This window comes from Lutra lutra, chromosome 6 (assembly GCF_902655055.1).
Source record: "Lutra lutra chromosome 6, mLutLut1.2, whole genome shotgun sequence".
Classification (NCBI taxonomy): Eukaryota; Metazoa; Chordata; class Mammalia; order Carnivora; family Mustelidae; genus Lutra; species Lutra lutra.
In genome coordinates, this window is record NC_062283.1 from 137784713 (window position 1) to 137812603 (window position 27891).

At 42.8% G+C, this 27891-nt stretch overlaps 1 protein-coding gene across 2 annotated transcripts; it reads left to right on the plus strand.

Annotated features, from left to right (window-relative positions):
* The first annotated feature begins 4924 nt into the window (after positions 1–4924).
* On the plus strand, positions 4925–27383 carry IYD (iodotyrosine deiodinase). 2 transcript variants are annotated; one of them, XM_047734828.1, is made up of 5 exons: positions 4925–5192; positions 14863–15054; positions 17158–17317; positions 21388–21544; positions 25812–27383. In XM_047734828.1, the coding sequence occupies exons 1-5, from the start codon at positions 5009–5011 to the stop codon at positions 25992–25994; spliced, it is 876 nt and encodes a 291-aa protein (XP_047590784.1). In that variant the 5' UTR covers positions 4925–5008; the 3' UTR covers positions 25995–27383. The 2 variants fall into 2 exon arrangements, with proteins under 2 accessions (XP_047590784.1, XP_047590785.1); XM_047734829.1 differs by lacking the exon at positions 4925–5192 and having other exon boundaries at positions 14863–14986.
* The last annotated feature ends 508 nt before the right edge of the window (positions 27384–27891 follow it).

A 27891-nucleotide genomic window follows, 5' to 3' on the forward strand; every position in this document is an offset into this window, starting at 1 on the left:
AAGACATAGTCATAAAAGGAAAAATATTGTACAATTCCACCTGTATGAGGTGAAGTAGTCAGAATCATAGAGATGAGAAGCGGAGTAGAGTTTACTGGAGGCCAGGAAAGGAGAAGTGGGTGGTTATTGCTTAATTGTTTCTGTTTGGGATGGTGTTGGGTTTTGTTTGGGATGATGAAACAGTTCTGGAAATCATAATGATGAGTGTACGACATTGTGAATGTACTTGATACTACTGAACTGTACATTTAAAAAGGACTAAAATAGTAAGTTTTACATTATTATATTTTATCAAAAAATATACAAAATTGTACATATCAGTTGAAAAAAATTCAAATAATGTACACATATATAAGGCAAACAGTGAATGGGAGAGGTAATCCTTCCCCCAGTCCCTAAAACCACAGAAGAACATCCCAGGAGATTTTGGAACTACTCAAAGGGGCATGGAGAGAGGTTGAGAATGGTCCAACCAGAACAGCTAGGTGATCTGGGCTTGGAAGAGCAAGGGCAGAAGTAGGGAGATAGGATGTTTCCTGTGGAGGCTCACGCATACCATGCCTGTTGCTCAAGACTGTACCTTTTGGTGAAATCCAGTAAGAAAAAGGCCCACACCAAGGTCGAGATGCCTCTCCTCCAGTATCAGGACACACTGAGGGTATCCAGGGAAAGGAAGGACAAGAGACATTTCTAATCGTCTCCATTTTAAAATAATATAGGTTGAATTGTCTAGATAGCAAAACTCAGTTTTTGGCCCCACTGTGGAAATGAAATAATTAAAATGGAAAATGAGTCTGAAGTGAGTAATACAAAATAAGCATCCTAAACGGTGTGAAGTGTCCCACACCACGTGGCAAGGCCTTTACCCTCAGGACTCACTCCCTGCTCCTAACCTGATAAGGCAAAGTATGGAGACACCATTATCCCCCAGGCTGGTTTAGGACTACTCAAAGTAGAGAGGTGAATGGGGCCGCCCCAAATCAGCCATATGTCATCTCTGTCTCATAGCACATCAAGCTCTGTTTCTAAAGTAAAACTGATTTGAAACTGTGATATTATCAGAAACCTTTACTATAAAGCTGGGTAGTGATTATGGAGAATTTTACTGTCCTGACGTTATCATGAGTGGGAAGCCTGGTCATGGGATTGTGTTGGTTGTAAAGAACAGTGAAGACCCACTCAGCCTAGCTCAGGTGAGTATTGTAGGGATTCACACGGAGTGAACGGAGATAGGCACGTAGGAATCTTAAGAACCTCAAGTAGGCTACCCTTTGCTGAGATCAGCACCACAAGGTGCTTGGGGATAAGAGGTGGCTTGGGTACTGAGGCTTGGGAGCTGGGTTGCTTCCCGCCAGATACCACCATTCACTGCCTCAGCTCCTCTGCATTCTTTCTCTGTCTCACTCTTTACCTGAAAACACCTGTTTCATTCCTTTATTCTGTGCTATACATATTTTTAAACTTCTTGTTTGTGTTCCTCCTCAGCTAAGCATGAGCCATGGAAAGCCATTTCTTAGTCTGCTCAGGCTGCTGTAACAAAAATACCACAGAAGGAGTGGCTTCAACCACCAACATTAAGTTCTCACAGTTGTGGAGGCTGGGAAGTCCTAGATCAAGAAGCTGGTGGAGCTGGTGTCTAGTGAGGACCTGCTTCCTGATTCATAGGTGACCACTTTCATGCTGTGTGCTCACGTGGTAGACAGAGCTAGCTAGCTCTGTGGTCTCTTCTTCTAAGAGCACCGATCTCACAATGAGGCCTGCACCCTCATGATCTAATTACTTTCAAAGGCCCTACCTCCCAATACCATCACACTGGGATCAGGGTTTCAACATATGAATGGGAGGGAGGGAGGATGGATACAAACATTCAGTTTCTAAAATTCCACCTTCCCTTCCCTAGTCAAGTTAGTTTGTCTCCAGTGCATTTTGGGTTAATGTTCCTAGCTTGCTATGGAAAAGTAAATGACATGGAGAGATTTTAGGCCAACAGACAGGGGTTATTACTGATCCATTTGTATAACACTGACCTTGGGCACATTACTTGACCTCCTTGTGCTTCCTTTTCTTCATTTGTACCATGGGAATTATTGCACAGGTTGTGGTGAAGCATATGTGAGTTAATACATAAAAAGTGCTAAGAGTGGCTGGTAAGCACTCAGTAAATTTCCACTGACCTGTCCCCCACCCCCATCCCCATTCCATTTAGGGTAAAGAATACATTTTGTTTATGTGACCCACAAAACCCAGCATCATCTAACATCAGCTGATCACTTTATCCCCTGTGTCCAATCCCCAAAGGTGCCATCTCCTTCCAAAACACAGGCCTTGCCCATACAGGCCTTGCCCACCCTCTGACTGGAAGGTTCTTTTCTCCTCTCACCACCTAATTGTCTCCCACTCATGGTTCCAACCTCAACTCAACTGTTCCTTCCTCTGGAAAACCTTTGATCTCACTGTCTTGGCCAAACCATGCTCTGTTCTGCCCCTTAATAGTTCTTACGGAAATTGAACTGTGACATTTGTGACATTTGATCCTGTCTGCCTCCCCCTTAGCCCATGGTTCCACCATGGCATATACCCTCCGTTCTATCCACCATTTCATTGCTAGCACCTAATGCAATACCTTTCACGTTGATCCTCAAAAATATGTTGGATAAATGAATGAAGGAAAGAAGGAACAAATGATCACCCTACTGCCTTTGGCCAAGCAATCCAGGGTAAGAGTCTTCTTTTCCCATTGCAAGTTGCCAAATATGATGAAAAACATCTATTCAGCATTTTTTTAATCCTTTTAGGTTATTGATGGTTTCAAAATTCTTCTAAAGACTTGTTTTGCCGGGCAATGGTCTGAAACCAAAGAGATGTAAGCCACACCTTAATGAGCTAACCAGCCGCTGCACACCATGCGCTATTCGCATTCCATCGTGAGATGGGGGGTGGGGGGGACTGCACATGCTCCGAACTGACCACCGTGCTGTAATAAATTCCCATTCTCCCATCCCCCCATCTCCCTGGCTCCATCTCGTCCTGGCACTATCAGAGTTGGGCTCTGTGATTGAAGAAACAGAGAATCACTCTTATCCTTTGAGGATAAGGAGCCATGTGGGCTGAAACAAAGCTAAGACGTGGGATCTGCTAGGAACTCAAGCCTGCGCCGCCAGTGGCCCCTCCGTCTGCCTTTCCTCCTGACCTGTAGGGTGCTTCTTCCTTCCGATTGGTCTGTACCTCCCTTGCAACTGAGTGGTTTATTTATTCTGTACTTTTGGTGTGATGAAAAGGTGAGCTGGCCCCCGCATGGGTTTGCCACACATCACACGGACCAGCTGCCTTGGGTCAGGTGTGGGGTTGGATCCACTTGGACGATACATGGCCGCCTCTGATGTCCTTTCAGAGGAGCTCGGGAGGGGACTTCCCTTCAAAAAGCTGTGGGCATGGCAGCCAGTGCCATCCCAACTACAGTGTCTCCTCTGGAGTCCAGGTTTTCCATCGTAAACTTTGCCCACAATCTTACACCGCTCTCTGGAGTTAGGACAAGTACAACAGCTATTAAAAGAATAGTTGTCTCTTACAAAAAGAAATGTTAAAATGTATAATAAAACAAAACAAAACATAAAAGGGCTATTTAAATAACATATATTTAATTTTTGAATAGGTAACATAATCATAATAGTTAAATTTTAAAATTATGGAATAATATACAGTAATAATTCGCTCTCCCACCCTTGCCCCCACTCAATCCAATACCACACCCCATCCAAAAGAGGTAGCCACTGTTGTTTCTTTTTTTTTTTTGAAGTACAAATAGACTCAGAAGAAATTGCAAAACTAGTACAGAGAGGTCCCAATATAACCACTGTTTTAAATTTGTGGTATAATCCTTCATGAAATGTTATGAATATACAAACATATAAATATATAGTATTTCCTGCTGTTTTTATTCCAATGGTATCATATTATACATAGTTGAGTATCTTGCTGCTACAGACTGGATGTTTGTGTCCCCCTCCCCCAAATTCAGATGTTGAAGCTCTAAGCCCCGCCCCCCATGTGATGGTATAAGGAGGTGGGGTCTTTGGGAGTTGCTTAGATTTCTGTGAGGTCATGAGGGTTGAGCCTCATGAGTGACATTAGTGCCCTTGTAAAAAGAGACATGAGAGATATGTGAAGACACAGGAAGAAATCATCCACCTTCAAATCAGGAAGAACACCTTCACTAGGAACCAAATTGGGCCTCATCATGATCTTGGACTTCCCAGCTTCAAGGAAGGGAAGAAAAAATTTTCTTTTTAAGCCACTTAACTGTTCTAAGACAGTTGCTTAAAAATAAAAACAAACAAATCCTATCTAAGTTATGTAATTAACCAAACATCATTTTTAATGATTTGGGATCACTTTTCCTAGATCAAAAAGTTTTTCTCTAATGCAAAATGTGATAATTTCTTTGCTTTATCTGTTGTCTCAGGCATCCTTTAAAAAAAGTTCAAAGCCTCAGGGCAGCGTTTCATAAATATGCTGTTTTTAAAATGCAGATTACCTTTTTCCCTCCAGACATTTTCTTTCACTAGATCTGAGTTGGTGCCTGGAAATCTCCTCTTTTAAAAACAAGACCCCCAGGTGATTCCTGGCTTCTGGCAAGTTGAAGACACAGGGCTCTCAGAGAAAAGTTATACAGGAGGAAAACCAAACCCCTTAGACCACTGTTAGCAAGATCTGGTGCATTCAAGTGTTTCCTTAGATCCCAGCAATTATTGTCCAAGAATATATTGATAGAGCACAGTTTTAAAAGGGGGATGTACCTGTGAATTTCCAGCCCGACAACACACCCTGGAGGCACATGCCATGATCTTTGCTCCTTTGCAAAGTCCTCCTAGAGTCCAAGAGTTCACCAGGTCCCTCCCACAGCCGCACACCTCTCTCTTCCTTCATCCCATCCCCCAGCATTTCTCGTTCGGGCTCTGTTTGTTTAAATGCCGTGTGGGAAGCGTGGGCACCATTCAGAGTCAGTCTTATGACCATGTTTTTCCTGACTCCACTCTTGGTAGCAGTTGTCTGCATTTTGATTGCCTGGATCTTTAAAAATGTTGATGGAAACATGGAGAGAAGAAAGGGGGAGACTAGAGCCAGGGCCCAGGCCCGTCCTTGGGTGGATGAGGACCTAAAAGACAGCTCTGACCTGCACGCAGTGGAAGAAGGTAAGGATACTGGCACAGCTGCCTAGCTTCCACCTTCTGTGTTGTTTTGCTGGGCACTGATTGAAACCTGGGCTTATGGAGAGGAGGAAACACACACGGGGAAGTTTCATCGGCAGCGTCTACTGTACGGATTCCAGTACTATGTGACAGGGACAGGTCATTTCTCTCAGGTGGTCAGCTTAGTACCTGCTGGCACCAACCCCCCTTGTTTTCTGGGTAAAGAGTCAAAGAACTGCTGAGGGGCTGACATTTTCCCTGGCCCCAATCCTGTTCTGGCTGTTGAAATCTTTCTGAAGGGGCACATCCCAGGCTGCTGGTGGGGCAAATGGTCAGGTTTGAAACAAGGACTTGGAAATGTAAAAAGTGACATCGGTTGAGGGGCTCACTACTTTTCCTTGGGCCAGGCTGTGTGGCTTAGAGACCACTCGGCTGTGTCCTCAAAGCTGGGTGTCCAGTTTAGCGGACAAGGCAATAAACAGGTAAAATTAGGGAAGAATGAGGGGCCAAAGTGATCTGCAGGGGTTTCAAGGAGGCATAGGGGCATGGTGGGGCCACAGGGAAAGGACAGTCAGGCCTGGCCGATTACTAGGACACGAATAGCTATGGTTAGGAGGCATCTCAAGCAAAAGGAGCAGAAAGAGCATAAAAGCAGGGATGGAGCCCTTGGGAAAGATGCTGAGAAGATAGGAGGACCGCACTGGAGTTGGGTGGGGGGAGGAGATGGGTGGAAGTGAACTGTGGTGGTGAGCGTGGGCCCAATCATGGCTGACCCGAGGTTGTAAGGGAGCAGGCAGGCAGGGGAGGTTCTTGAGGCTTAAGCGATCAGGGTTTGAGGTTCGTCTGAGGTGGGTTTGTAGGATGGATTCAATTTGGAAGAGACTCAGTGATTCTCAGTTGGGCTAGTGATACCCCCACCTTGGGAAGAGGCCACCTGGATATGGTTGGGGATGTATTGATGTGCCTATGTGCACGTATATGCACAGGTGTTCTGAGTTGCCCTAATCTCAGGATTGGGGGCTGGTGTATACAGTTGGCAGTGCTGGGAGCCAGCCATGCTGAATGTAGCACATAGAGTTCAAGGTCAGGCAGCCTCTGAGCAGACCTGCCTCTCACTCTTCATTTCATCAAAGGACATCCCACCCACATGGCAATTTGGCCCAGTCGAGAAGCACTTTTCTTAAGCAAAGGGACAGCCATTATGAAGCTGCTTGATGGTCTGCCTTGGTAAAAATGTTACAGGAAGAACAACAGGGTTTGGTAATACCTTGGATAGGGGGAGAAGGGGAGGATGAGAGCTGGAGGCTGGAAGAAGTAGAAGGACACTATCACACACGGGGGAGGGGAGAGGACGCACAGAGAAGATGTTGAACATACACAGGGACATGTTGGACTTGAGAAGATGACACATCTAAGCAGACAGGGAAAGGCAGTCCAGGTGAGGGGTCCAGAGACACTGATTGGATGCTCACCAGCACAGGGGGATACTTGAAACTTGGAAAACTGATGAATTCCCTAAAGGGATGTTGCTGGCAGGAAGACTGAGGATGGATCTGGGGCACCTGCAGTTAAGAGGGGCTGTGGTGGGAGAAGCGACCACAGACAAGACCATATGGGGGAGCAGCTCAGTATAATGACGACAGCAGGCTCTTAGAGAACACTGGCTCTGTTCACTTGGCGTCCCAACTGACGTATAGTAAACCACTCAGTCTTCATGTCAATACAAGGTAGACACTGTTACTGTCCCACATTACAGATAAGGAAACTGGGGCTCAACTATGCTAAGTAACCGGCCCAAGCAGGTCCTGGTAGAGCCAGGATCCAGGCAGTCTGTTCTGGATTCTGGACACACAGCCAGTTGCTAGGCTGTCTTTCTAACAGGAGAATAAACTAGAACAGAGAGGGCGGGAGAAGACCATCACCCCCCAAGACATCAGAGGTAGTATGCTTTGAGGAAAAGCCCCTGAATTTGAAGAGTTTGGGGGATACGAGAGGGATTGGTAAGGCTGGTGGAGAACCACGGGTGGGGGACTGGGCCTGAAGTTTGGGAACACAGAGCAAACTGGATGGCCCTGTCTGGTTCTGTTCTCTTCCTGCTTATTCATTTTTTGCAAAATCCTCTGCTTCTTTATTCTCTGTTCCTCACACAGAAGAATAAGTTGAATTTTAGGGGCATCTCAGCAGCCATGGGGCCCTCTGCTCTGAATGTGGAGTTCAGTCTATTGGAATTTTTGTTGTTCACTGAAGTGACGCCTGCTGAGGTCTCACAGGTGATCAGTGAGAAGCAACATTTGAACCCAGGCTTCTCTGCCACCCCCAGGTCCCTACTCTTAACCCCTGGATGGGTGTACACAGTCCAAGAAAGGATTCATGGCACCAGTACCAGGTGTAGGTTTAGAGGAGACTGAGCAGGGGTTAACAGAGATACAAGAGAAAGGATTCCATTTCTAAAGAAACATGGAGGTGCTTTTGATGACAGCAAATGGATACCAGATTCAAACTGTGCTGAAAGTTAATTTTAAGAGACAATACAGTAAGATAAGTATTTAGGCCATCCTAGTTTGAGTTAAGGAAAATAATGGGTAACAGTCCAAGCTTCCTCCAGCTTTGGCTCACAAAGAATTCCTACTCCAGGTTCATAGACCAGAGAATCAGCATGTGTGTGGGTGGCTTGGGGAATGGGGGGACGGTGCAGAATGGCCATGCTTACTAGACATCAGTCACAGACTTCCTTTGGGGATGGTCAAACATGTGTTCTGTTAATACTTTCAGTTTCCTGTTTAACTGTAACAGCAGTCTTAGAAGGACAAGTGACAAAGAGAAAACCTTAGATTGTCTCTCTAAAACAAGGCAAAAATCCTACACAAACATACTCTAGTCAGGCCTGATTCATGGAAGTGCATGGAAATGGAAATAAAAGAAAAAGATAGAGGGAACACATCTCATCAGGATATGTTTATTTATTTATTTTTAAAATTTTTATTAGTTATTTGATAGTGAGCGAGAGTACAGAAGCAGACAGAGTAGCAGGCAGAGTAAGAGGGAGAAGCAGGCTCCCTGCTGAGTAAGGAGCCTGACATGGGGCTCGATCCCAGGACCCTAGGATCATGATCTGAGGTGAAGGCAGTTGCTTAACCAACGAGCCACCAAGGCATTCCAGGATATGTTTGTTTTAATATTGGTAGGAATTTGTCTTCACTTAGCTTTACTGACCATACAAAAACTACTGTCCTGGTTGAAATTTTGATTGTCCCAGATTGTCCAGTCACTACTAAGAAAGGCTTGTGTTAGCAATTTCATTTAGTTCAACCTAATACACTGTGTAACTTCCAGGTGAGAAAAGATAAAACGGAAAAAACTCAGTCACACCAATGGAAGGCAGGAAAGGCAATGGGGGACAGAAGCAAGGGGAAAAAACGTGTTAGAAAAATGCTAAGTGGTAAGGGTAGATATATGTACATAGATATGCGTGTATGTAGGTATATATGATCTTATAAATTTCACACACAAATTAATGCATCTCTGTGTATATATATATGATTATATATGAAATATATGTATATACATATATGTAATACATATATATATATATTTTTAAAGATTTTATTTATTTATCTGACAGACAGAGATCACAAGTAGGCAGAGAGGCAGGCAGAGAGAGAGAGAGAGAGAGAAGATGAAGCAGGCTCCCTGCGGAGCAGACAGCCCGATGTGGGGCTCGATCCCAGGACCCTGGGATCATGACCTGGGCCGAAGGCAGAGGCTTTAACCCACTGAGCCACCGAGGCGCCCCTGTAATACATATATATTATATACATATATACATATATATTACATATATGTATATATATGTAGAGACAATAAGCATCTTCAAGGTTTGTGCGTGGTCATTAAAAAAAAGGCCTGTGTTAAAATTATCTAATGTGGGTAACCCCTAAGAATTAAAATTTAGGTAATCAAGGTAATAAGCAGCTGTCAGAACCAGTTTCAAATCTGTTCAATAGCTCAATGACAGCTCACCTCAGTAAAAACTTAGCCAGCGGACCAGTCAGTGACAGTTTCTTGCTTCTGAAAGCCAGCCAATCAGGGATGATTTCACTTCAGTACCAACCAATCAACAACAGTATCAAACAAGTAACACTGTCCCTAGAGATGATATTAATCCTATTACATTTCTGGGAGTCTACCAATCCCTGAACTCCAAGCTTCCCAACCAGGTGGTACGCTATAGGTAGCCTCTGGGAGAAGCAAGAACCAATTGTTGAATATTCAGGAATTTCGTGCACCATTTTTGAATCATCACTTGAATTGAGGACTGGATGAAAGTATTTACACAGCAGAAATTGGCAAGTGTTGTAAGTCAGGCTCCCCCACCCCCTCCTAGAGCTGGTTTACTAGCACATCACTGTCAAAAATACTGTAAAGGGTCGGCAGTATTTACTGTGTTCACAGAGACTCTCTTTTGCTATAGGAAGCAATAAATCTGGCTTTGTCTTTACTTTTCATTATCCTTGGACACACACACACATACAAACACACATACACACAGCCATTAATACTTTTACATGGTTGGCTTTAAAAGGTTGATTTACCAAGACTCTTACAAGACCTTAAAACTTTAGGGCAAAGACAGGTAAACTCAGGTGGGAGAAAATTAGCAAAGGGAAAGGACTTGAACGGAGACATTGTCTTTGAGATCAAGTCTGGGTGGGCCCTAGGGGAAGGAAGGTAAGGATTAACACAGAGGTAGAAGGGGGGGCACTGAGATACCTCAAGAGATGATGGGACTCAGAAAGAAGTTCGTCAAATTCATTTAGGATAGCACGGGGAAGAAAAATTTCTCTCTACCCTTCAAGGTTCTTCAAGCTCATCTAAGAATTAAATTCACATGAGACAGGTTAGTAGAAGAAAAAAAAACACAATTAATTACGTGTGCACAGAGACCCAATAATAAAATTGAGACCCCAAAAAATGACCAAGCCAGGCAGATTTTATACATTCTAGACAGAGGCAATAAATTTGTGAGGAGTTGATAGGACAAAGAAAACAAATGCTTGAAGGCTTCAATTAGGAAGGAATTCTAAACAGAATTTGGGCTGAGGTAGTAGATTAGTAAAAAGTAAAAAGATTTGTTTATACAGGTTTCTTGACTCTAAAGTCCGTCCCTGGTGAGGAGGGTCTCTCTCTCTATATATACACTACTTTCTAGTATCAGTGGAGTACGTTTCATGAGAGATTTATTTCCTGCTTTCAAGGGGACAGAGCAGGGTCAGAGTTTCCTTCTTATACCAGCTATTTCCCAAGTAGCTTCAATTCGAAATAATCAATATTCCATTGTGGCACCTTTTGGGGCAGCCTGCCCTGAGCCCCTACAATAACATTGCTCTATTCAAGAACTTTCCATCTGAACATCCCCCAGAGTCTCCAGCTGCCATACACCTCAGGAGCTGCTAGTGAAATATATACTGTAGGGTGCTGAATGACTGACAGGCCGGTGTGGAAATGGTGAGGGCTGAGGCAGTCAGGAAGGCGGTGTTCTCAGGGCAGGGTTTGAGCCCTGACCTTGCTCCATCCCCAAAGTCATTATCAGTCTCCTGCAAGAACCGCATTACCCTCACCCTTATTAACATTGCTTCTCAACGTTCCCCAAAATTCCAAGGAGGGAGCAAGGATGACATAACACAAATTGGCCTTTTAGATTCCTACCCAAAAAATTTGGCTCATTTGCAAAGATTTCGAAATAGAACTGCAAAAACACAAAAGCAACTTACGTAGACATGCAGCCAAAAAAAGAAAACCATCTTTGTGTTAAACATTAAAGAATACGTGTGGCCTAGAACTTCTTGGCTGTTAAACCTAATTACAGTGCAGTTTGGGGTTCCTTGGCATTAAAGCAATGATAAAAGGTGAGTTGTTCTTGGTGTCAACCCCAAGTGTGCAAACCCCAAGTGTGGCAGCACAGACTTATAGCAAAAAGTGGACCATAATTGCACACATTTGTTTTGAAATACATGGGTTTTATGCCTGAATGAATCCCCCAGAGTGGCTTGGCTGGTCTAGCATAGAGACAAAATGACTAGCTTACAGTGGCTGTTCTCCTTCTTCCTAGAGCAGTCAAGAGGTCAAGGGGAAGGAGAAAAGTACCTTTGGTATCAGTTCACTACCCTGCCGTTCTTCTCTGGGAGAAGCTCCAGGAAGACCAAGCCTTTCAGGACAATCCAACCCAGCATTGATCAGGCCATTTGTCTGCCTTGCTCACTGATAATGTTTAGGCTGCAGCTGCTTCATTCTGCTACGGTGGGAACGCTTACCTTGGACTTTAGAAGCTGCAGAAACTGCCAAATCATGCACCTAGGCTGCCTTTAGTTTATACAAATGCTGAATGGATAGTAAGAGTTGGTAACTTACTTTTCAAACAGGTAATGAGGCATTTCATGCATTTGCTCATTTACCACCTACTAAGAACAGAGGTTGTCAGACTTCATAACAAATGATATAGATGTTATCACTGGTGTTGAGAGTCTTTATTGACACATTTGATAAGTTCAGGGTTGATATTGATGACACTTGGTTTTGGTTCAGAATTGATCCCTAGAAAGCTGATAGGTGTCTGCTGCTATTCCCCGATCACACCTACTTCCTTTTAACTGAGTAACTGGGCATTTTCATTAAATGTGTATAGTTTGGGTCCAAACTTCCCTGGCTAGTAAAATATATAAGGAGTTTTCTCACTAACAGCAATGAGAAAACTATTGTACTTGCTGACCTGGTATTGTCATTGAGGTTTTCAGTGTCTTTGAAGTCATCCCCTCTTGCCTTCTCTCTCCCCAGTCAGTCCTCAAAGACCCAGGAGTGAAGTATGCGCATATGATTGAAGGGGAAAGTTAATCCTTTACCTGAATCCCACCTGGAATGTTCCAGACCCTCAGGGCCGGGCACTGGATCCTCTTGTTCTCTTCCTTCTGTTCCTGTTGTCATTCTCATCTTTATGGGGAGGTTCCCAAAGTGACATCCAGCTTTCTGGACTCAGACTTCTAGTTTCACACTAGGAATCTCTGCTTGAACAACTCACAGGCACCTCAAATATGACAGACTGGTGATTCCTACCTCTACTTCCCCTAGATGGTTCCCCCAGATCGCTCATCTTCTATCTCAGTAGATGGTTCCACTGTCTTCCCAGGTGCTAAAGCCTGCCACCTGGGTCTCATCCTTAGTCCCTCTCTCTCCACTCCCAACCACACACTTCCGCAGGTCTCATCATTTGTATCTCCAAGATGCTCCAAGAATTTGTCATTCTTTTGTTGCACAACTAGCCTGGGCCAACATCATCCCATTCTGGCTATTGTAGTGGTTTCTCAATGGTTCTTTCTTCTTCACTTTTGTCTCCCTCCAATATACACCTCACCCTGCTTCTTTATGCTTTCTATCTGTTGGTTTCTCCTTGCTCCATTCCAGATATTTTCTTCTGAGTTTTCTTCCAGTTCACTAATTTTTTCTTTAGGTATGTATAGCCTGCTTTAAATCCATCCATTAAGTTCTTAATTCTATTACCTTATTTTTCAGTTTGGAAGTTTATTTTCTATGTCACCTTTTATCTTTTTCTGTACCCTACAGATTTGTGCTTTTTCCCCTCTAAACCTAGTGATCATAGTAGTTTTCTTTTGAGTCTGGTCATTCCAATATTTGGAGACTTTTTAAATTACAATTCTGTTGTTTCTTGCTCAAAATGTTTTCTTTTTATGCTTGATTGTATATGGTGGGTTGCTAGTAATTGTAGTTAAAATTACTTGTATATTGGCATTTGCATATGTTAGACAATGGAGACATTTATAGGCAAGGCCACCTATTTCCAAGTTCAAGTTTTGGGCAGGACCCACCAAATGGTATAACCCCTTGGGGTCTGTTATATTTATCATCCATGCTTTCTTTAAGGATGTAATCTTGGGGTCCCAGCTTATTCGCCTTCTCACTGTGTATGGGTCTGAGCTTTGATTCCTGAATTTTATAAAAATAAAAATTCAAATATGTAGAGATTGGCAAATACTATCAAAGGAAATGTGGCTTCTGTGCTTACTTGCCTCTGCAGGCTCATATTTCCCTTCAGTTTTGGCTTAGGAATTTCTTATTACATCGTCAGCAATTCATTGTTGTTGTTGTTGTTGTTGTTTTAAGACTTTAAAGATACTTTATTTCATGATCTTAGTGGTTTTCAGCTCGTGGGATATTGTTTCAAATACACCAGTTAACCATTAATAGAAATTTTCATTCTTCATCTTTGTGTAGGTAAAATTTCCTTTTTCTTGATTTCTAACCAGTATGGAATTTGGGTAGCCAATAGTCAAGATCAGAGTTCAGGATTCTGTGGACTCATTCTTTTCATTTTTTCTTGATGTTTTTGAAATGATAATCTTTCAGACATTTTTGAGAACTTTATTTCCTTCTCCCTATTGGCCACCTTATGACTGTAGGGGAGAAAAAATAATTTCCCCTCTACTCTTCTAGGTTCATGGCTAAGGAAACCACCCCCCCACCACATAATAAAAGACACACTAAGAAGAGAAAAAAAAAAAAGGATCTTAATAACACATATACTTCCTGTATACATGGGACAGATTCAGGAAAATTGAGTGAGTCCCTGAAATGGCCCAAGCCACCACTTTAATTACCATCTTTTACTAAAAATGAAAGAAAGATGTTGGGGGAGGAGGATCCAGTTATGGGAAGTTATCAAGAAGGCACAATATGACCCCGCAATTGCACTCCTGGGTATTTACCCCAAAGATACAGATGTAGTGAAAAGAAGGGGAACATGCACCCCAGTGTTCATAGAAGCAATGTCTACAATATCCAAACTGTAGAAGGAGCTGATATGCCCTTCAATAGATGAATGGATAAAGAAGATGGGGTCCATATATACAATGGAAAATTACTCAGCCATCAGAAAGGATGAATACCCACCATTTGCACCAACATGGATGGAACTGGAGGAGATTATGCTAAATGAAATAAGTCAAGCATAGAAAGACAATTATCATATGGCTTCACTTATTTGCAGAACATAAGGAATAGCATGGAGGATATTAGAAGGAAGGGGGAAATGAAGGGAGGGGGAATCAGTGGGGGAGGTGAACCAGGAGAGACTATGGACTCTAGGAAACAAACTGAGGGTTTTAGAGGAGAGGGGGTAGAGGGATGGGTGAGCCTGGTGATAGGTATTAAGGAGGACACATATTGCCTGGACCACTGGGTGTTGTATGCAAACAATGAATCTTGGAACACTACATCAAAAATTAATGATGTACTCTATGGTGACTGACATAACATAATAAAATTTTAAAAAATAAAAATGACTTTAAAAAAAGAGTGAGGTTGTTGTGCAGATTTAACTCTACCTTCTCCATTGATAAAAAAATTTTTTCTTGGGAGAGTTCTTTTCTTCTTGGTACAGAGAAGGCTTATGAATGGAGGTATCCTTTATAAAAGTAAGTGTTCCTTACAAAAAGGTAACTTTTACTCTGGTTTTCAGAACTTTTCTTGTGTCTGTTGTTTCTTAAAAATTCAGTTCAATGTAATTCTTATGTCAAAAAGGCATTTTTTGGGGTGGTATAATCTGCTCCCCTTCATGACCAAGAGAGATCATTGAATTTCCTGCTTTTCTTGCTTGTATTTGCAGATGCTGCTGACTGGCAAGACTCAGAGGAAAATGTGGAACATATTCCATTCTCCCACACCCGGTATCCTGAAAAGGAAATGGTTAGGCGATCCCAGGAATTTTATGAACTTCTCAATAAAAGGCGGTCTGTCCGATTCATAAGTAATGAGCAAGTACCCATGGAAGTCATTGATAATGTCATCAAAGCAGCAGGTCTGTAATGGTGCATTGTGTCCTTGAGAATGTCAGCTGCAAGTGATAATACTGGGGCAATAAAGCTCAAACACAGTGAACAAAGCCCAGAGCAATGCATTTATCTCTAAAGGCTTACCCAGGTGTTGACTGGCTGCCAGAAGCATAATGATTTCCACTTTCTACAAACTATTGACTATTACATACTTCCTGGGAGCAGATGTAACAACAGTGTAAAGTTTCTGAAATTACTGAATATTATGATATTTTATTAAAAATTAAAATTTTTGAACATACTACTACATACTGGAAGAGAAACATGCCCTTTATTTCCCCTCCTCTTGAAACACATGGATGCACACATTTACACACACCCTCACATTTATGCATTTCTCTTTTTGGAACCAATTTTTTTATGTTATAGAGCATGATGCTCTCATACTGTTCTCTAATGAACTAGCAACATTTACTATGTGAATTTGCAGAGTAATCTACAGCAAAGCAACCCCATTTTCAACATAAATTGATATCTCTGTGGAGGAGAATAAAAGAATTACAGAAGAAGGGGGAAGAGACATAAGAGAAATCTTCCTATTTGAATACTATTGCAGTATTGAGTATTATTCCTATATAAGTCACATTTAAGTTCATTTGCAGAAATATTACATGGCTATTGTGATCCATTGCTCAAAGTGAAAGGAAGCAAGAATAAAGCATTCATTTAAGCTAAGAATACAAATGTACTGGCTAGTTTTTTATTTAACAATAACAGTCCTTGAGTTCCTTCCACATATATACCTTTACCTATATTTGTGTGTTTATACATATGATGTGCAGATGAATTTGGCATAATCAGAAACGTTAGGGAACAATTTATTTCTTAGGTGTAGTGATGCAAATATTTAGTGGAAAAACATGGGTACAACGGAAACTGGAATCACTCTTTTCAGAAATATGGGCTTTGTGTGTAGCTTTTGACTTGCATTTCACAATCCTGTCATGCCCTCTCAACCACAGGGAGTGGTTGGAAGCAAAGATCCCCATCAAGCAGGCAGTTCTAACCCCCCTGGTGCAGAGATTATGTCATTAAATTACTCACTAGGGAGAAAGGAATAGTTCCTTCTGAAATATCCTACTTATGGGTCACATTCTCTCACTAGGAACAGCAGTCCGTCTCTGGGACAGCAGGGTGACTCACAGAAAAAGATGGCCCTGGTTGGAATCTGAAAGAGAATTCAAGCTCCTTGGGGACTGAGATACACTAGGAAGCTTTGTCTCAGGATCCTGGGACTGACCCAAGTGTGGGCTGAGGGTTCCCATAGCCCTTGAGACCTGAAGAGAGACTTATGTGTACTAAGCACCCAGGGCCAGGAGATCTCATGTGTCCCCAGCAGGACCACAAACCCCACAGTACCACACTCAGCGTTCTGATATAGGTACCAAACAATTTGTAGTTCAGTTCCCTTTCATGAGTATTTCATTTATTTATTATTATTTTTTTAAAGGTGAGTTTTGTTTTTATTTTGAGAGAGAGTGTAAGCGGGGAGAGGAGCAGAGGGAGAGAGAAAATCTCAAGCTTAACACGGAGCTAGAGGTGGGACTCGATCTTACAACCCTGAGATCATGACCAGAGCTGAAATCAAGAGTCAAATGCTTAACTGACTGAGCCACCCAGGTGCCCATTTCATAAGTGTTTAAAAGTCATTTTACCATTTGAATTTTTATAATTTTCAGTAAGCGTCACGACTTTATCCTGTTTCAAGAATATCAAAACAAACAACATCTCAGAGAATTGGGGCTGTCAGAGCTTCCCTTCTGGATTCACCTAGTGGTCAAGGCAAAATTATTTAGGGATGTTTTCCTCCACATAATTAGAGAAGTGGTGATAAGTTCCCATAGCCCTAGCACCACTGGTCTTGAACTCAGTTAGCTGGTTTGTTGCCCCTAAAGGGATGCAGAATGAAACGGAGTGGCAGCAACACACCAGTGTCTGCGGCCAAGCCCTTCATTCACCGGGTGATCTAACTTCATTTTGAACAAGTATGAGTTATCATATCTATCCTTAATGAACATTTTCACATTTTCCTGTGTTTTAAAATCTAATTTTAATTTAATGGATGGTAGGAACCGCCCCAAGTGGGGCCCACACAGAGCCCTGGACCTTTGTGGTTGTGAAGGACCCAGACGTGAAACACAAGATTCGGGAGATCATTGAGGAGGAGGAGGAAATAAACTACTTGAAACGGATGGGACGCCAATGGGTCACGGACCTGAAGAAGCTGAGGTACAAAAGTTGATGGAGTTATTAACCTCTCTGTGCTTGATTTTCTCATCTGTAAAATGGGAATGTCTAGGATTTACTTCATTTTAAAAATTAAATGTGTAAGCATGTTTGCCATCCGTGTCTTCGGGAAATAAATGGGCTTTGACCCAAGCAATAGTAAATAAAACATTGGGGACTTACTTTTCTCCTATCTGGAATGTAAGATTGTGAGGTATTTCTCAGGACCTTGACTGAAGTAAATTCCATTTGCTGAAGTGATACCATCTTCCATCTTTCAAGTGATCTTATTTAGAAGGCTTTAGTTTGGGTACAGTTAGTAAGAGTAGATATTTAGTGTAAGTGTAATATCTATTAGGTGTTAGTCACTGCGCAGACCTCCTTATCTCCAGGAAGGAAGTGTGGTGAAACTCACTGTGACTAGATTTAATGCATTAGGGTAGGTCCTTTCAGTTGTCTGTTCCTCTAGTCGCTGTGACTAACAGTGACTTATGGAGTCCTCTTTCCCCACTGAGGGCCAGTCGTCCTTTATAATAGCTCAGATGCATTTCATAACTTCTCAGTCACTTTTGTCATCAAAACGGTCACTTTCAATTTTTTAGACTCTGCTTTGTCATTTGCCTAGTCCTCTTTATAAACTCTGCCTTCCCCACAAAGGCCATTTCCTTTCCCCTCCCAGGTTCCCTGAGGCTGAGCTTGAGGAGGGACAATGGGCCGAGATTTGGTTCTTCCTTTTAAGAAGAATTCTTGGCACTTGGAATACAGAGGTCTTCATACCTGTGGCTTTCAGTTGTAGGCATTCCGTGGCCAGTCCTGGGGTGTTATCCAACACCCCAGTGTGACCCAAGCCTATAAGACAAGAAAGGGCATTGAGATTGCAGCCCTGGGGAGAAGAGGGGGGACCTCTCATCCAGTAGTCAGGGCTGGGGGAGGGGAAGAAGGCCTCTTGACTCTGCTCCTGTTTCATTTATTTGGCCTCAGAGGACATATTTTTCCTAAGATATTTAAACACTAAGAAATTGATGTCTTATGGAGTTGTAACTTATTACCATGCTCTGGAACTAGCACAGGATATTAATAATAAATATAAGAACCTTATCGCACGGGGCGCCTGGGTGGCTCAGTGGGTTAAGCCGCTGCCTTATGCTCAGGTCATGATCTCAGGGTCCTGGGATCGAGTCCCGCATCGGGCTCTCTGCTCAGCAGGGAGCCCGCTTCCCTCTCTCTCTCTCTCTCTCTCTCTGCCTGCCTCTCCGTCTACTTGTGATCTCTCTCTGTCAAATAAATAAATAAAAAATCTTTAAAAAAAAAAAAGAACCTTATCGCATATTCATGGGGAAGAAATGGGATGGGTCAAATTGAGTTCCTACCCTTGGATGGCCTGCTCTTTACACGCACAGTGCCTACAGAATGCCGCTAGCCCCTGGTCCTCTCCCCAGCGAAGGCAAAATTAGTCACTCCCTCGTCTCTGTGCTCCAAGAAACTAACACACACTTTCTGTGCATCTAATATGGCCATTTTATCACATAGCATTTTAATTATTGGTTTACTTTTCTTCTTGTGTTATAGGCCATATTTCAGAAAGATTATAGACTTTCTCTGCAGGCAGTATGTACACACACGTATACATAAAAACTCTAGGAGTCCAGATTTAAGATGTCTTACATTATACCATCTAGCATAGTGCTGATGCATAGTGGGTAACTGAATAACTGTTTGTTGAATTGAAATTTTTTTTAATATTTTATTTATTTGACAGAGAGATCACAAGCAGGCAGAGAGGCAGGCAGAGAGAAAGAGAGGGAAGCAGGCTCCCTGCCAAGCAGAGAGCCCAATGTGGGGCTCGATCCCAGGACCCTGAGATCATGACCTGAGCCGAAGGCAGCGGCTTAACCCACTGAGCCACCCAGGTGCCCCTGAATTGAATTTCAAATGAGCATATATCCTGACCTCCTGTTTGAGTCAGTTTTGAAGCCCATAGCTGTCATTAAAGACTCAATATACAACCTGGGTCCAACCTACCTGTCAAACCTTCTGTTTTTCTGTTTGTGGGTCTAAGCCCTCTACCCCAGGCAGGAGGTCCTATTTGTCCTTCTCCTAATAGGTCTTATTGCTGTGTTTTTATTAGCTTTAATGTGATGTCATAATAAATTCCTGTAAAATTTAACAAACCAGAAATATGAGATACTAATGTATGTCCAGGCAAAAAAAAAAGTACAAAAATCATTGAAATTATTAATTTGCCTTTGAACCAAGGTAAACTGCTTAATCTTCATCTTGCATTAAAATTTTTTTTGAATTATCCATTTTAAAATAATAGTAGTAGTAGTAATGCTTACACCCACATATCAGTGTGTGCTAGATTAGGCACATTTTTAGGTATTTTATCTATTTGACTGATCTCACCCACACAATAGCTGTACGGGGTAAGTGTCTGATAGTGCTCTTTACATATGCAGGAGCTGAGCCATGGGACATTCAAGAAGTTGCCCAACATGACAACACCCATCAGCTCCACAGTTTATGCTCTTTATAAATGATGACCATTCTCCATGTTTGTAAGGAGAAAAGGATTGATCATAGCCCAATGTGACTAAGCTGACTGAAGTGTGGGACTACACTTGATCTTAGCCAAAAGGCCGAGAAGCATGTAAGCTGATAGAAGCATGGGAAGGTAGTTTTGGAAATGTAAACTGTAGAAGTTAAGAGTGTAAGAGGAACCATAGAAAACTGCACAAGTGAGTTTAGTATGTTTTAAAACAGTGAAGCATAACTAGGCTTAAAATGAAATCATCCCTTGTTAATTAATGACCTAATGTGTCTGTATCCCCCCCCCCCAAAAAAAAATTATAATATATAGCATTGCATGAGTATTACTTTGAGTATCTGTGCTGGAATAAAACTTTCACCAAATGTATCAGGTACAGTAATGGAAGCTCCTTAGCTGGAAAGCAAAAATTGAGACTTAATATTAATACCTCACATGAATTGTCTCCCACTCCCACAAATTTCCCTTCTTTTTCTTCACAACTGGATGGACAACATTACACTCTCTGCACCAGTGATTTTGGTTAAACCTCACCATCATCTTTTTCTTTTCCTTTGCTCCTATACCAGACATATCAGCTCCAGACTCTACGCTTCCCCAAATTCTCCTAGTCCATTGGCCATAGCAATCTGCCTCTTTCAAAAATAAACCCGATCACATGAAGCTTCTGCTCAGGAGCTTGTAGTCACTTTCCATTATCTACCAAATGAAGTAACAGCCCCCCTGTGCTCCACCATGTACCTCTTTCTCTGGGCGACCAGGCTTTTGAAAATTCTGGCCTGCCAATCATCCTCTGTCCTGACTCTCCCTTTACTCATCGACTTAGTAAGATGCCCTTCCCTGTGCACCCTTTCCATCTGGTCTTCAGCGCCCCACTCAAGGGAAACTCTGGAAAAGTTCTTCTGATCTGCTCATTTAAAATGATCAACCCTTCATTTGGAGAACTCCTAATGTACTGGACTTACTTTTCTTTAATTCCACTTACCAGGTTTCAGTTTGCCAAGTTTTCCATAGTGCCCTCTGGGTTATAGGACCATCTTCATCTCTTTCAGCATTTCTTGAGCCTTGTCATGCTATATCCTTACAAACACATGTTTACTGGATTGAATGACCCTGGACAGAAAAATATGAATAAGACACACACAAAAATTCTGTTCTTGTAAAAATTGAAATATAAAAGACAAGAAAATGTTTTGATTTTATTTTTTGTAAATATTTATTTATTTATTTATTTGAGAGAAGGAAGAGAAAGTGGGTGGGGGGACAGAGGGAGAGGGAGAGAAATCCTCAAGCAGACTCCCCACTGAGCACAGAACCCATCATGGGTCTCCATCCCAGGACCCTGAGATCAAGACCTGAGCTGAAACCAAGAGTCATCGCTCAACCAACTGAGCCACCCAGGTGCCCCGAGAAAATGCTTTTATTTTAGACAGAAATAAGCCAAGTTGGTTAAAAAAAAGAAAAAAAAAGGAAATAAAAATCATTATGAGCAAATAGTCTCTCATTTATCTTTCTTTCCCTTCAGAACCAATTGGATTAAAGAGTACTTGGTCACAGCTCCTGTTCTGATTCTGATTTTCAAGCAAGTTCATGGTTTTGCCACAAACGGCAAAAGGAAAGTCCACTACTACAACGAAATCAGTGTCTCCATTGCTTGCGGTCTCCTCCTGGCTGCCCTGCAGGTATGTTCCCTTGCCCAGCCCGCCCCAAAGACAGAAGCCAGGCTTCAGGGCCAAACAGTGGCCTTATTCACACATTTCAGCCAAGTTTCTAGCCTAGAGACATTTGGAAGTTGTCCATCTAGAGCTGGATTTCTAAGTAAGGCGACTCTGATGTATTAAAAAAAAGTCACCTTAGAAAGCTGGATAGGTGAGTATAATGCTGCCACAAGCTGGGATTCTTCTAGAAATTCACTTAACGTACGACATCAGGCTCAGGAAAACACTGTGTTTGCCTGCAACCATAACAACAGGAAGCTTCAAGGGTTTCAGCAGACACACCGCCTAGCTGTGCTCACAGCTATCGGAGCCAGTGGAATGATGACAGCGCTCTGAAGAGGGCTCTGTCATAGAGCTCTTCCTGGAAAGTCAAGATGACACTGTATTGCATGAGAAAGATATCTCTATGTGCTTTAAAAAAAAAAATTCCAACTATGTAGGAGCTAGAGCACTGTTCAGCATGAAATAGAGCAGGAATTGACATATACTTTTTACATGATTCCATTCATTCCCTAAACCCATAGCTTCTGACTCCTTCTACTGGACAGGCCCCGGGCGGGGGTACGGGAGGTCCCAGGGGTAGCTGCCTTGTGTGTGAGCTGTGTGCGCTTTCTAGTGGAAACCAGGGTCCACTGGTGGAGAGAGACAGAAAACCCATAAAGCAAGAGAAGCAAACAAGATTATAAGGACAAGTGATCGTACCATCAAGGGACAAACAATTCCCAAAACCTACATGCTTCTTCAAGGAAAACTGCATATGCCAAAAACACCTTGCAAAATATAGTCATTGTTACACCGAAGAGACACTTGCTTTTAGATTCCCTGAGAAGTCAGCCTCAAGCAAGTGACCCCTTATTTCCTTCCTGAATCTGTGAGTGGTTAAAATAGAGGAAGTGACGTGTGAGGTCGGACCATATGGCCCCACCATTCATTCATCTTAGGGTGTTGGGAGGAAAACAAAAACAGAAACGCGTGAAACTAATTCTCCAAGAAAAAAAAAAGGGGCGAGAAAAGAAACCAGGGCTCCATGCAATACATGCCCTCCTTAAAATACATGTGAAGAAGAAGAAGAAGAAGAAGAAGAAGAAGAAGAAGAAGAAGAAGAAGAAGAAGAAGAAGAAGAAGAAGAAGAAGAAGGAGAAGAAGAAGAAGAAAAGAAGAAGAAGAAAAGAAGAAGAAGAAGAAGAAGAAGAAGAAGAAGAAGAAGAAGAAGAAGGAAGAAGAAGAAGAAGAAGAAGAAGAAGAAGAAGAAGAAGAAGAAGAAGAAGAAGAAGAAGAAGAAGAAGAAGAAGAAGAAGAAGAAGAAAAGAAGTGCTTAGTTCAAGAGGTTTTCCCAAGCTCTTGAGTCCGCAGCCTCGTCCCGTTAGTGTTGAATTTGCTGCCCTCTAGCGGTGCCTCAGGCCTAATTCTGAGTGTAGGTTCTATTTGTGAGGGAGGCAAGAGGAATCTTCTTGAAACCCCATCTGCACAGATCCCATAATGACCTCACCAAAGAGCCTCTCCTGCAGGACAGTCCAAGTCAGTTCCAGAACTTCTGTCTGGCTCTGGACACTCTCTCCAGTGTCCCTCTGGTTGGCAAAGTAGGGGGGATGGAGATAGTTAGCTTGGGAGACATCTCAAAGCTGCACATGAATTTTTTAAGTGTTTATTATCTGGAGAGGTTTGAGGAGAGGTTGATGGAGTAATTCCTCTACCTCCAATGGATCCCCAGGTCCCTGGGTCTTCTGTGATCAGACATAGGTATTTTTTTTTTTAAAGATTTTATTTATTTGAGAGAGAGAGAGACAGAGTAAGAGAGCATGAGAGGAGAGGTCAGAGGGAGAAGCGGACTGCCCATGGAGCTGGGAGCCCAATGTGGGACTCGATCCCGGGACTCCAGGATCATGACCTGAGCCGAAGGCAGTTGCTTAACCAACTGAGCCACCCAGGCGCCCAGACATAGGTATTTTTATCTGGGGATGACACTCTTCTTCAATGTTGATTATATAAACATAGGAACTCCTTGCTTCTGGGGATGTTCCTTTGGTGTATTAAAATTCCTTGGGGCAATAAATGGTGTTGGGAAAATTGGACAGCCACATGCAGAAAAATGAAATTGGATCATTTCCTTACACCACACACGAAAATAGACTCAAAATGGATGAAGGATCTCAATGTGAGAAAGGAATCCATCAAAATCCTCGAGGAGAACATAGGCAGCAACCTCTTCGACCTCAGCCGCAGCAACATCTTCCTAGGAACATCACCAAAGGCAAGGGAAGCAAGGGCAAAAATGAACTTTTGGGATTTTATCAAGATCAAAAGCTTTTGCACAGCAAAGGAAACAGTGAACAAAACCAAAAGACAACTGACAGAATGGGAGAAGATATTTGCAAATGACATATCAGATAAAGGGCTAGTGTCCAAAATCTATAAAGAACTTAGCAAACTCAACACCCAAAGAACAAATAATCCAATCAAGAAATGGACAGAGGACATGAACAGACATTTCTGCAAAGAAGACATCCAGATGGCCAACAGACACATGAAAAAGTGCTCCATATCACTCGGCATCAGGGAAATACAAATCAAAACCACCATGAGATATCACCTCACACCAGTCAGAATGGCTAAAATTAACAAGTCAGGAAATGACAGATGCTGGCGAGGATGCGGAGAAAGGGGAACCCTCCTACACTGTTGGTGGGAATGCAAGCTGGTGCAACCACTCTGGAAAACAGCATGGAGGTTCCTCAAAATGTTGAAAATAGAACTACCCTATGACCCTGCAATTGCACTGCTGGGTATTTACCCTAAAGATACAAACGTAGTGATCCGAAGGGGCACGTGCACCCGAATGTTTATAGCAGCAATGTCTACAATAGCCAAACTATGGAAAGAACCTAGATGTCCATCAACAGACGAATGGATAAAGAAGATGTGGTATATATACACAATGGAATACTATGCAGCCATCAAAAGAAATGAAATCTTGCCATTTGCGACGACATGGATGGAACTAGAGGGTATCATGCTTAGCGAAATAAGTCAATCGGAGAAAGACAACTATCATATGATCTCCCTGATATGAGGGAGAGGAGATGCAACATGGGGGGTTGAGGGGGTAGGAGAAGAGTAAATGAAACAAGATGGGATTGGGAGGGAGACAAACCATCAGTGACTCTTAATCTCACAAAACAAACTGAGGGTTGATGGGGGGAGGGGGTTGGGAGAGGGGGTGGGGTTATGGATATTGGGGAGGGTATGTGCTATGGTGAGTGTTGTGAAGTGTGTAAACCTGGCGATTCACAGACCTGTACCCCTGGGGATAAAAATATATGTGTATAAAGCTGTAAAAAAAAAAAAAAGAAAAAAGAAAGGATGAATACCCAAGTTTTGTAGCAACATGGACGGGACTGGAAGAGATTATGCTGAGTGAAATAAGTCAAGCAGAGAGAGTCAATTATCATATGGTTTCACTTATTTGTGGAGCATAACAAATAGCATGGAGGACAAGGGGAGATGGAGAGGAGAAGGGAGTTGAGGGAAATTGGAAGGGAAGGTGAACCATGAGAGACTATGGACTCTGAAAAACGATCTGAGAATTTTGAAGGGGTGGGGGGTGGGAGGTTGGGGGCACCAGGTGGTGGGTATTGTAGAGGGCACGGATTGCATGGAGCACTGGGTGTGGTGCAAAAATAATGAATATTGTTATGCTGAAAAAATTAAAAATTAAAAAAAAAATTCCTTGGGGCGCCTGGGTGGCTCAGTAGGTTAAAGCCACTGCCTTCAGCTCAGGTCATGATCCCAGGGTCCTGGGATCAAGCCCCGCATCGGGCTCTCTGCTCAGCAGGGAGCCTATTTCCCCCCCTCTCTCTCTGCCTGCCTCTCAGCCTACTTGGGATCTCTGTCTGTCAAATAAATAAATAAAGTCTTTTAAAAAATTCTTTAAAAAAAAAGATTCCTCACATTTCCTTCCATGAAATAACCATTCCTATTTCTTAACTATCAGTGAAAATAAGACTAGTGTTTTTCTTCTTCAAGAAGCCTCTCACCATTGGGTCAAAAGAATGTGGGGACTGGGAGATTGAGGAGAGCAGGTGAAGTTCAAGGTACAACTGCCCGGGCTGGCTTCTGGGAAAGGATGGGACAAGCAGGCATCACAGGGACCACCATGTCCCCAAGCTAAGGGCAAAGCTGCAACTTCTTTTCCCCCTCACTTGCCTGTGTATTCTCTCCCCTCCTGTTGCAGAATGCGGGACTGGTGACTGTCACTACCACTCCTCTCAACTGTGGTCCCCGACTGAGGGAGCTCCTGGACCGCCCCTCAAATGAAAAGCTGCTGATGCTGCTCCCAGTGGGGTACCCCAGCAAAGAGGCCACGGTTCCCGACCTAACACGGAAACCCCTAGATCAGATCATGGTGACCGTGTAGTCAAGAGCCCATCTGGGATGCTGGCAGACAATGGCTTGGTCCTCTCTTGTCCCTCTTGGGTGTACAAGGCTGCTCTTTCCATGGCAGTTAGGTCTCCCCAGCACCCCACTCCACTCAAGAAACTTTCCACCGCATCGGGCCCTTGGAGTCTGAGAAGTCCTGCTCCCCAGAAATAGTAAGAGGGCAAAGGGTACTTTCGTGTCTCATCCACTCTGGAAACGCATTAAGCTTTTACTAAGAACAGGCCCTGGTTTTTAAGTTCTTAAAACTCTTCCAGAAAAGTCACTGGTGGTTTTTTTCCTCTTACATTTTAAAAGCTCATAGGCAGGAAAGAGTCTCCAGAATGTTGAACATAGCCCAGAGAACTCGGCTATGTGATCATTCTTGAATTTAAATTTAGACTCATCAAGTAACTTCTGCCCTCTGATTTCTGGTGGCTTTTAGGCCAGGATGTGCTTTTGAGATCTACTCTTTTGCTGAACTTCATGACTATCCTGCTAGTTTTTAATAAGTAACTGTCAAAATAATTCCAACATCACCATCACAGAACAGAACAGCTTGAGCAGGTGGCTCTGACCGGCAGCCCTCCGAATGTGCAAAGGGTTGTTGAATCATGGAGTGGTGTGTTGGAGCTGGTTCACACCAGCTTGTGGAAGCAGGCTGTTAAGTATTCAGGAATTTTGTGAGCCAGTTATTAAACCATTTGTGGCTGGAAATCGCCTATGGTGGAGTGTTTACAACACCGCAATTAATTGATACTACAAATCAGACTTTGTTTCCTTTTTCCTAAAGGGAACTGTTTTCCATACACAGCACAAACAGTGTCTCCCTTCTTTTCTACGCGAGCCCACAAAAGATATTCCTTTTCTCCAGATGGCAGTAGAGCAGTTTGGGACTGTTGGGGTAGGAGGTGTGAGGTTGGGAATGCCAGACCTCATCTTTGGCCCATCACTCTGCCTTCCCTTCCCTGGGTTCTACACACAGCGGGCACACTCATAGCTCAGATCAGTTCTCATCCAGCATCCCCACTGGTCTCTTTATCCCTTCTATCACCCTTTTTCTATTTTCTTACTCAGCTCCCTCAAGAAAAACCTCTCCTGCCTCTTTTCATTCCTCTTGTGAGTCACACAACCTAGGAAAAGCCCTGAGCGTTTTTGATGAGTCGGAGGCTGGTGATGAATCTGTATTAGAGAAAAGAAGGACATTTATTTTCCTTTAAAATATAATTAGGTATTATAAGAACCTGTGCCCTCAACCACCTCTGAAGTCCTTTGAAGGCTCTCGAAGCTTCCTTTAAAATCTCCAAAATCTTGCACCTCTGGTTTCATTTTTCTCTACACATACTTTTCCCCAAGGCTACAGACTTTAATAAATGCCAACTCTCTTACATTTTGTTTCTGTTCTTTTTTTAATATTATTAGTATTGTGACAGGTATTTGTCCTGGGCTCTTTATTGTAAATGAGCATTGTTTTAACTACATTGTTAAAGCCTTATTCGACTTACACAGGATGGAATGGGAGCCTAACCATTGTATTTCAGACAGTTTTTAGTAGAAAAAAAGATATTCTGAGAGTTCCAGGTATCAGAATAATAAACACACTTTGGTGTTACAAATGCAAAGAAATTGAAGTTAGAGTGATACATTCCATTTCTTATGTTTTGAAACTAGTTGAGCCCAGCGTCGTGGGCTAGTTTTAGTTGGGTCTGCTGAGTGGGGCTCACGTAAAAAGGAACCTTGCCTCCAGGGAGCAGGGTGGAGAGGAAATCTGGCTGGTGGTGGGAGTCCAAGTACCATGCTCAAGTAGAGACATGGACAGGAAAGGGAAAGCCCGGCCATGTGAGATAGGAGCCCTCCAGCAACAGATTGCCAAGGCCTGTCCACCTTCCAGATTGCTG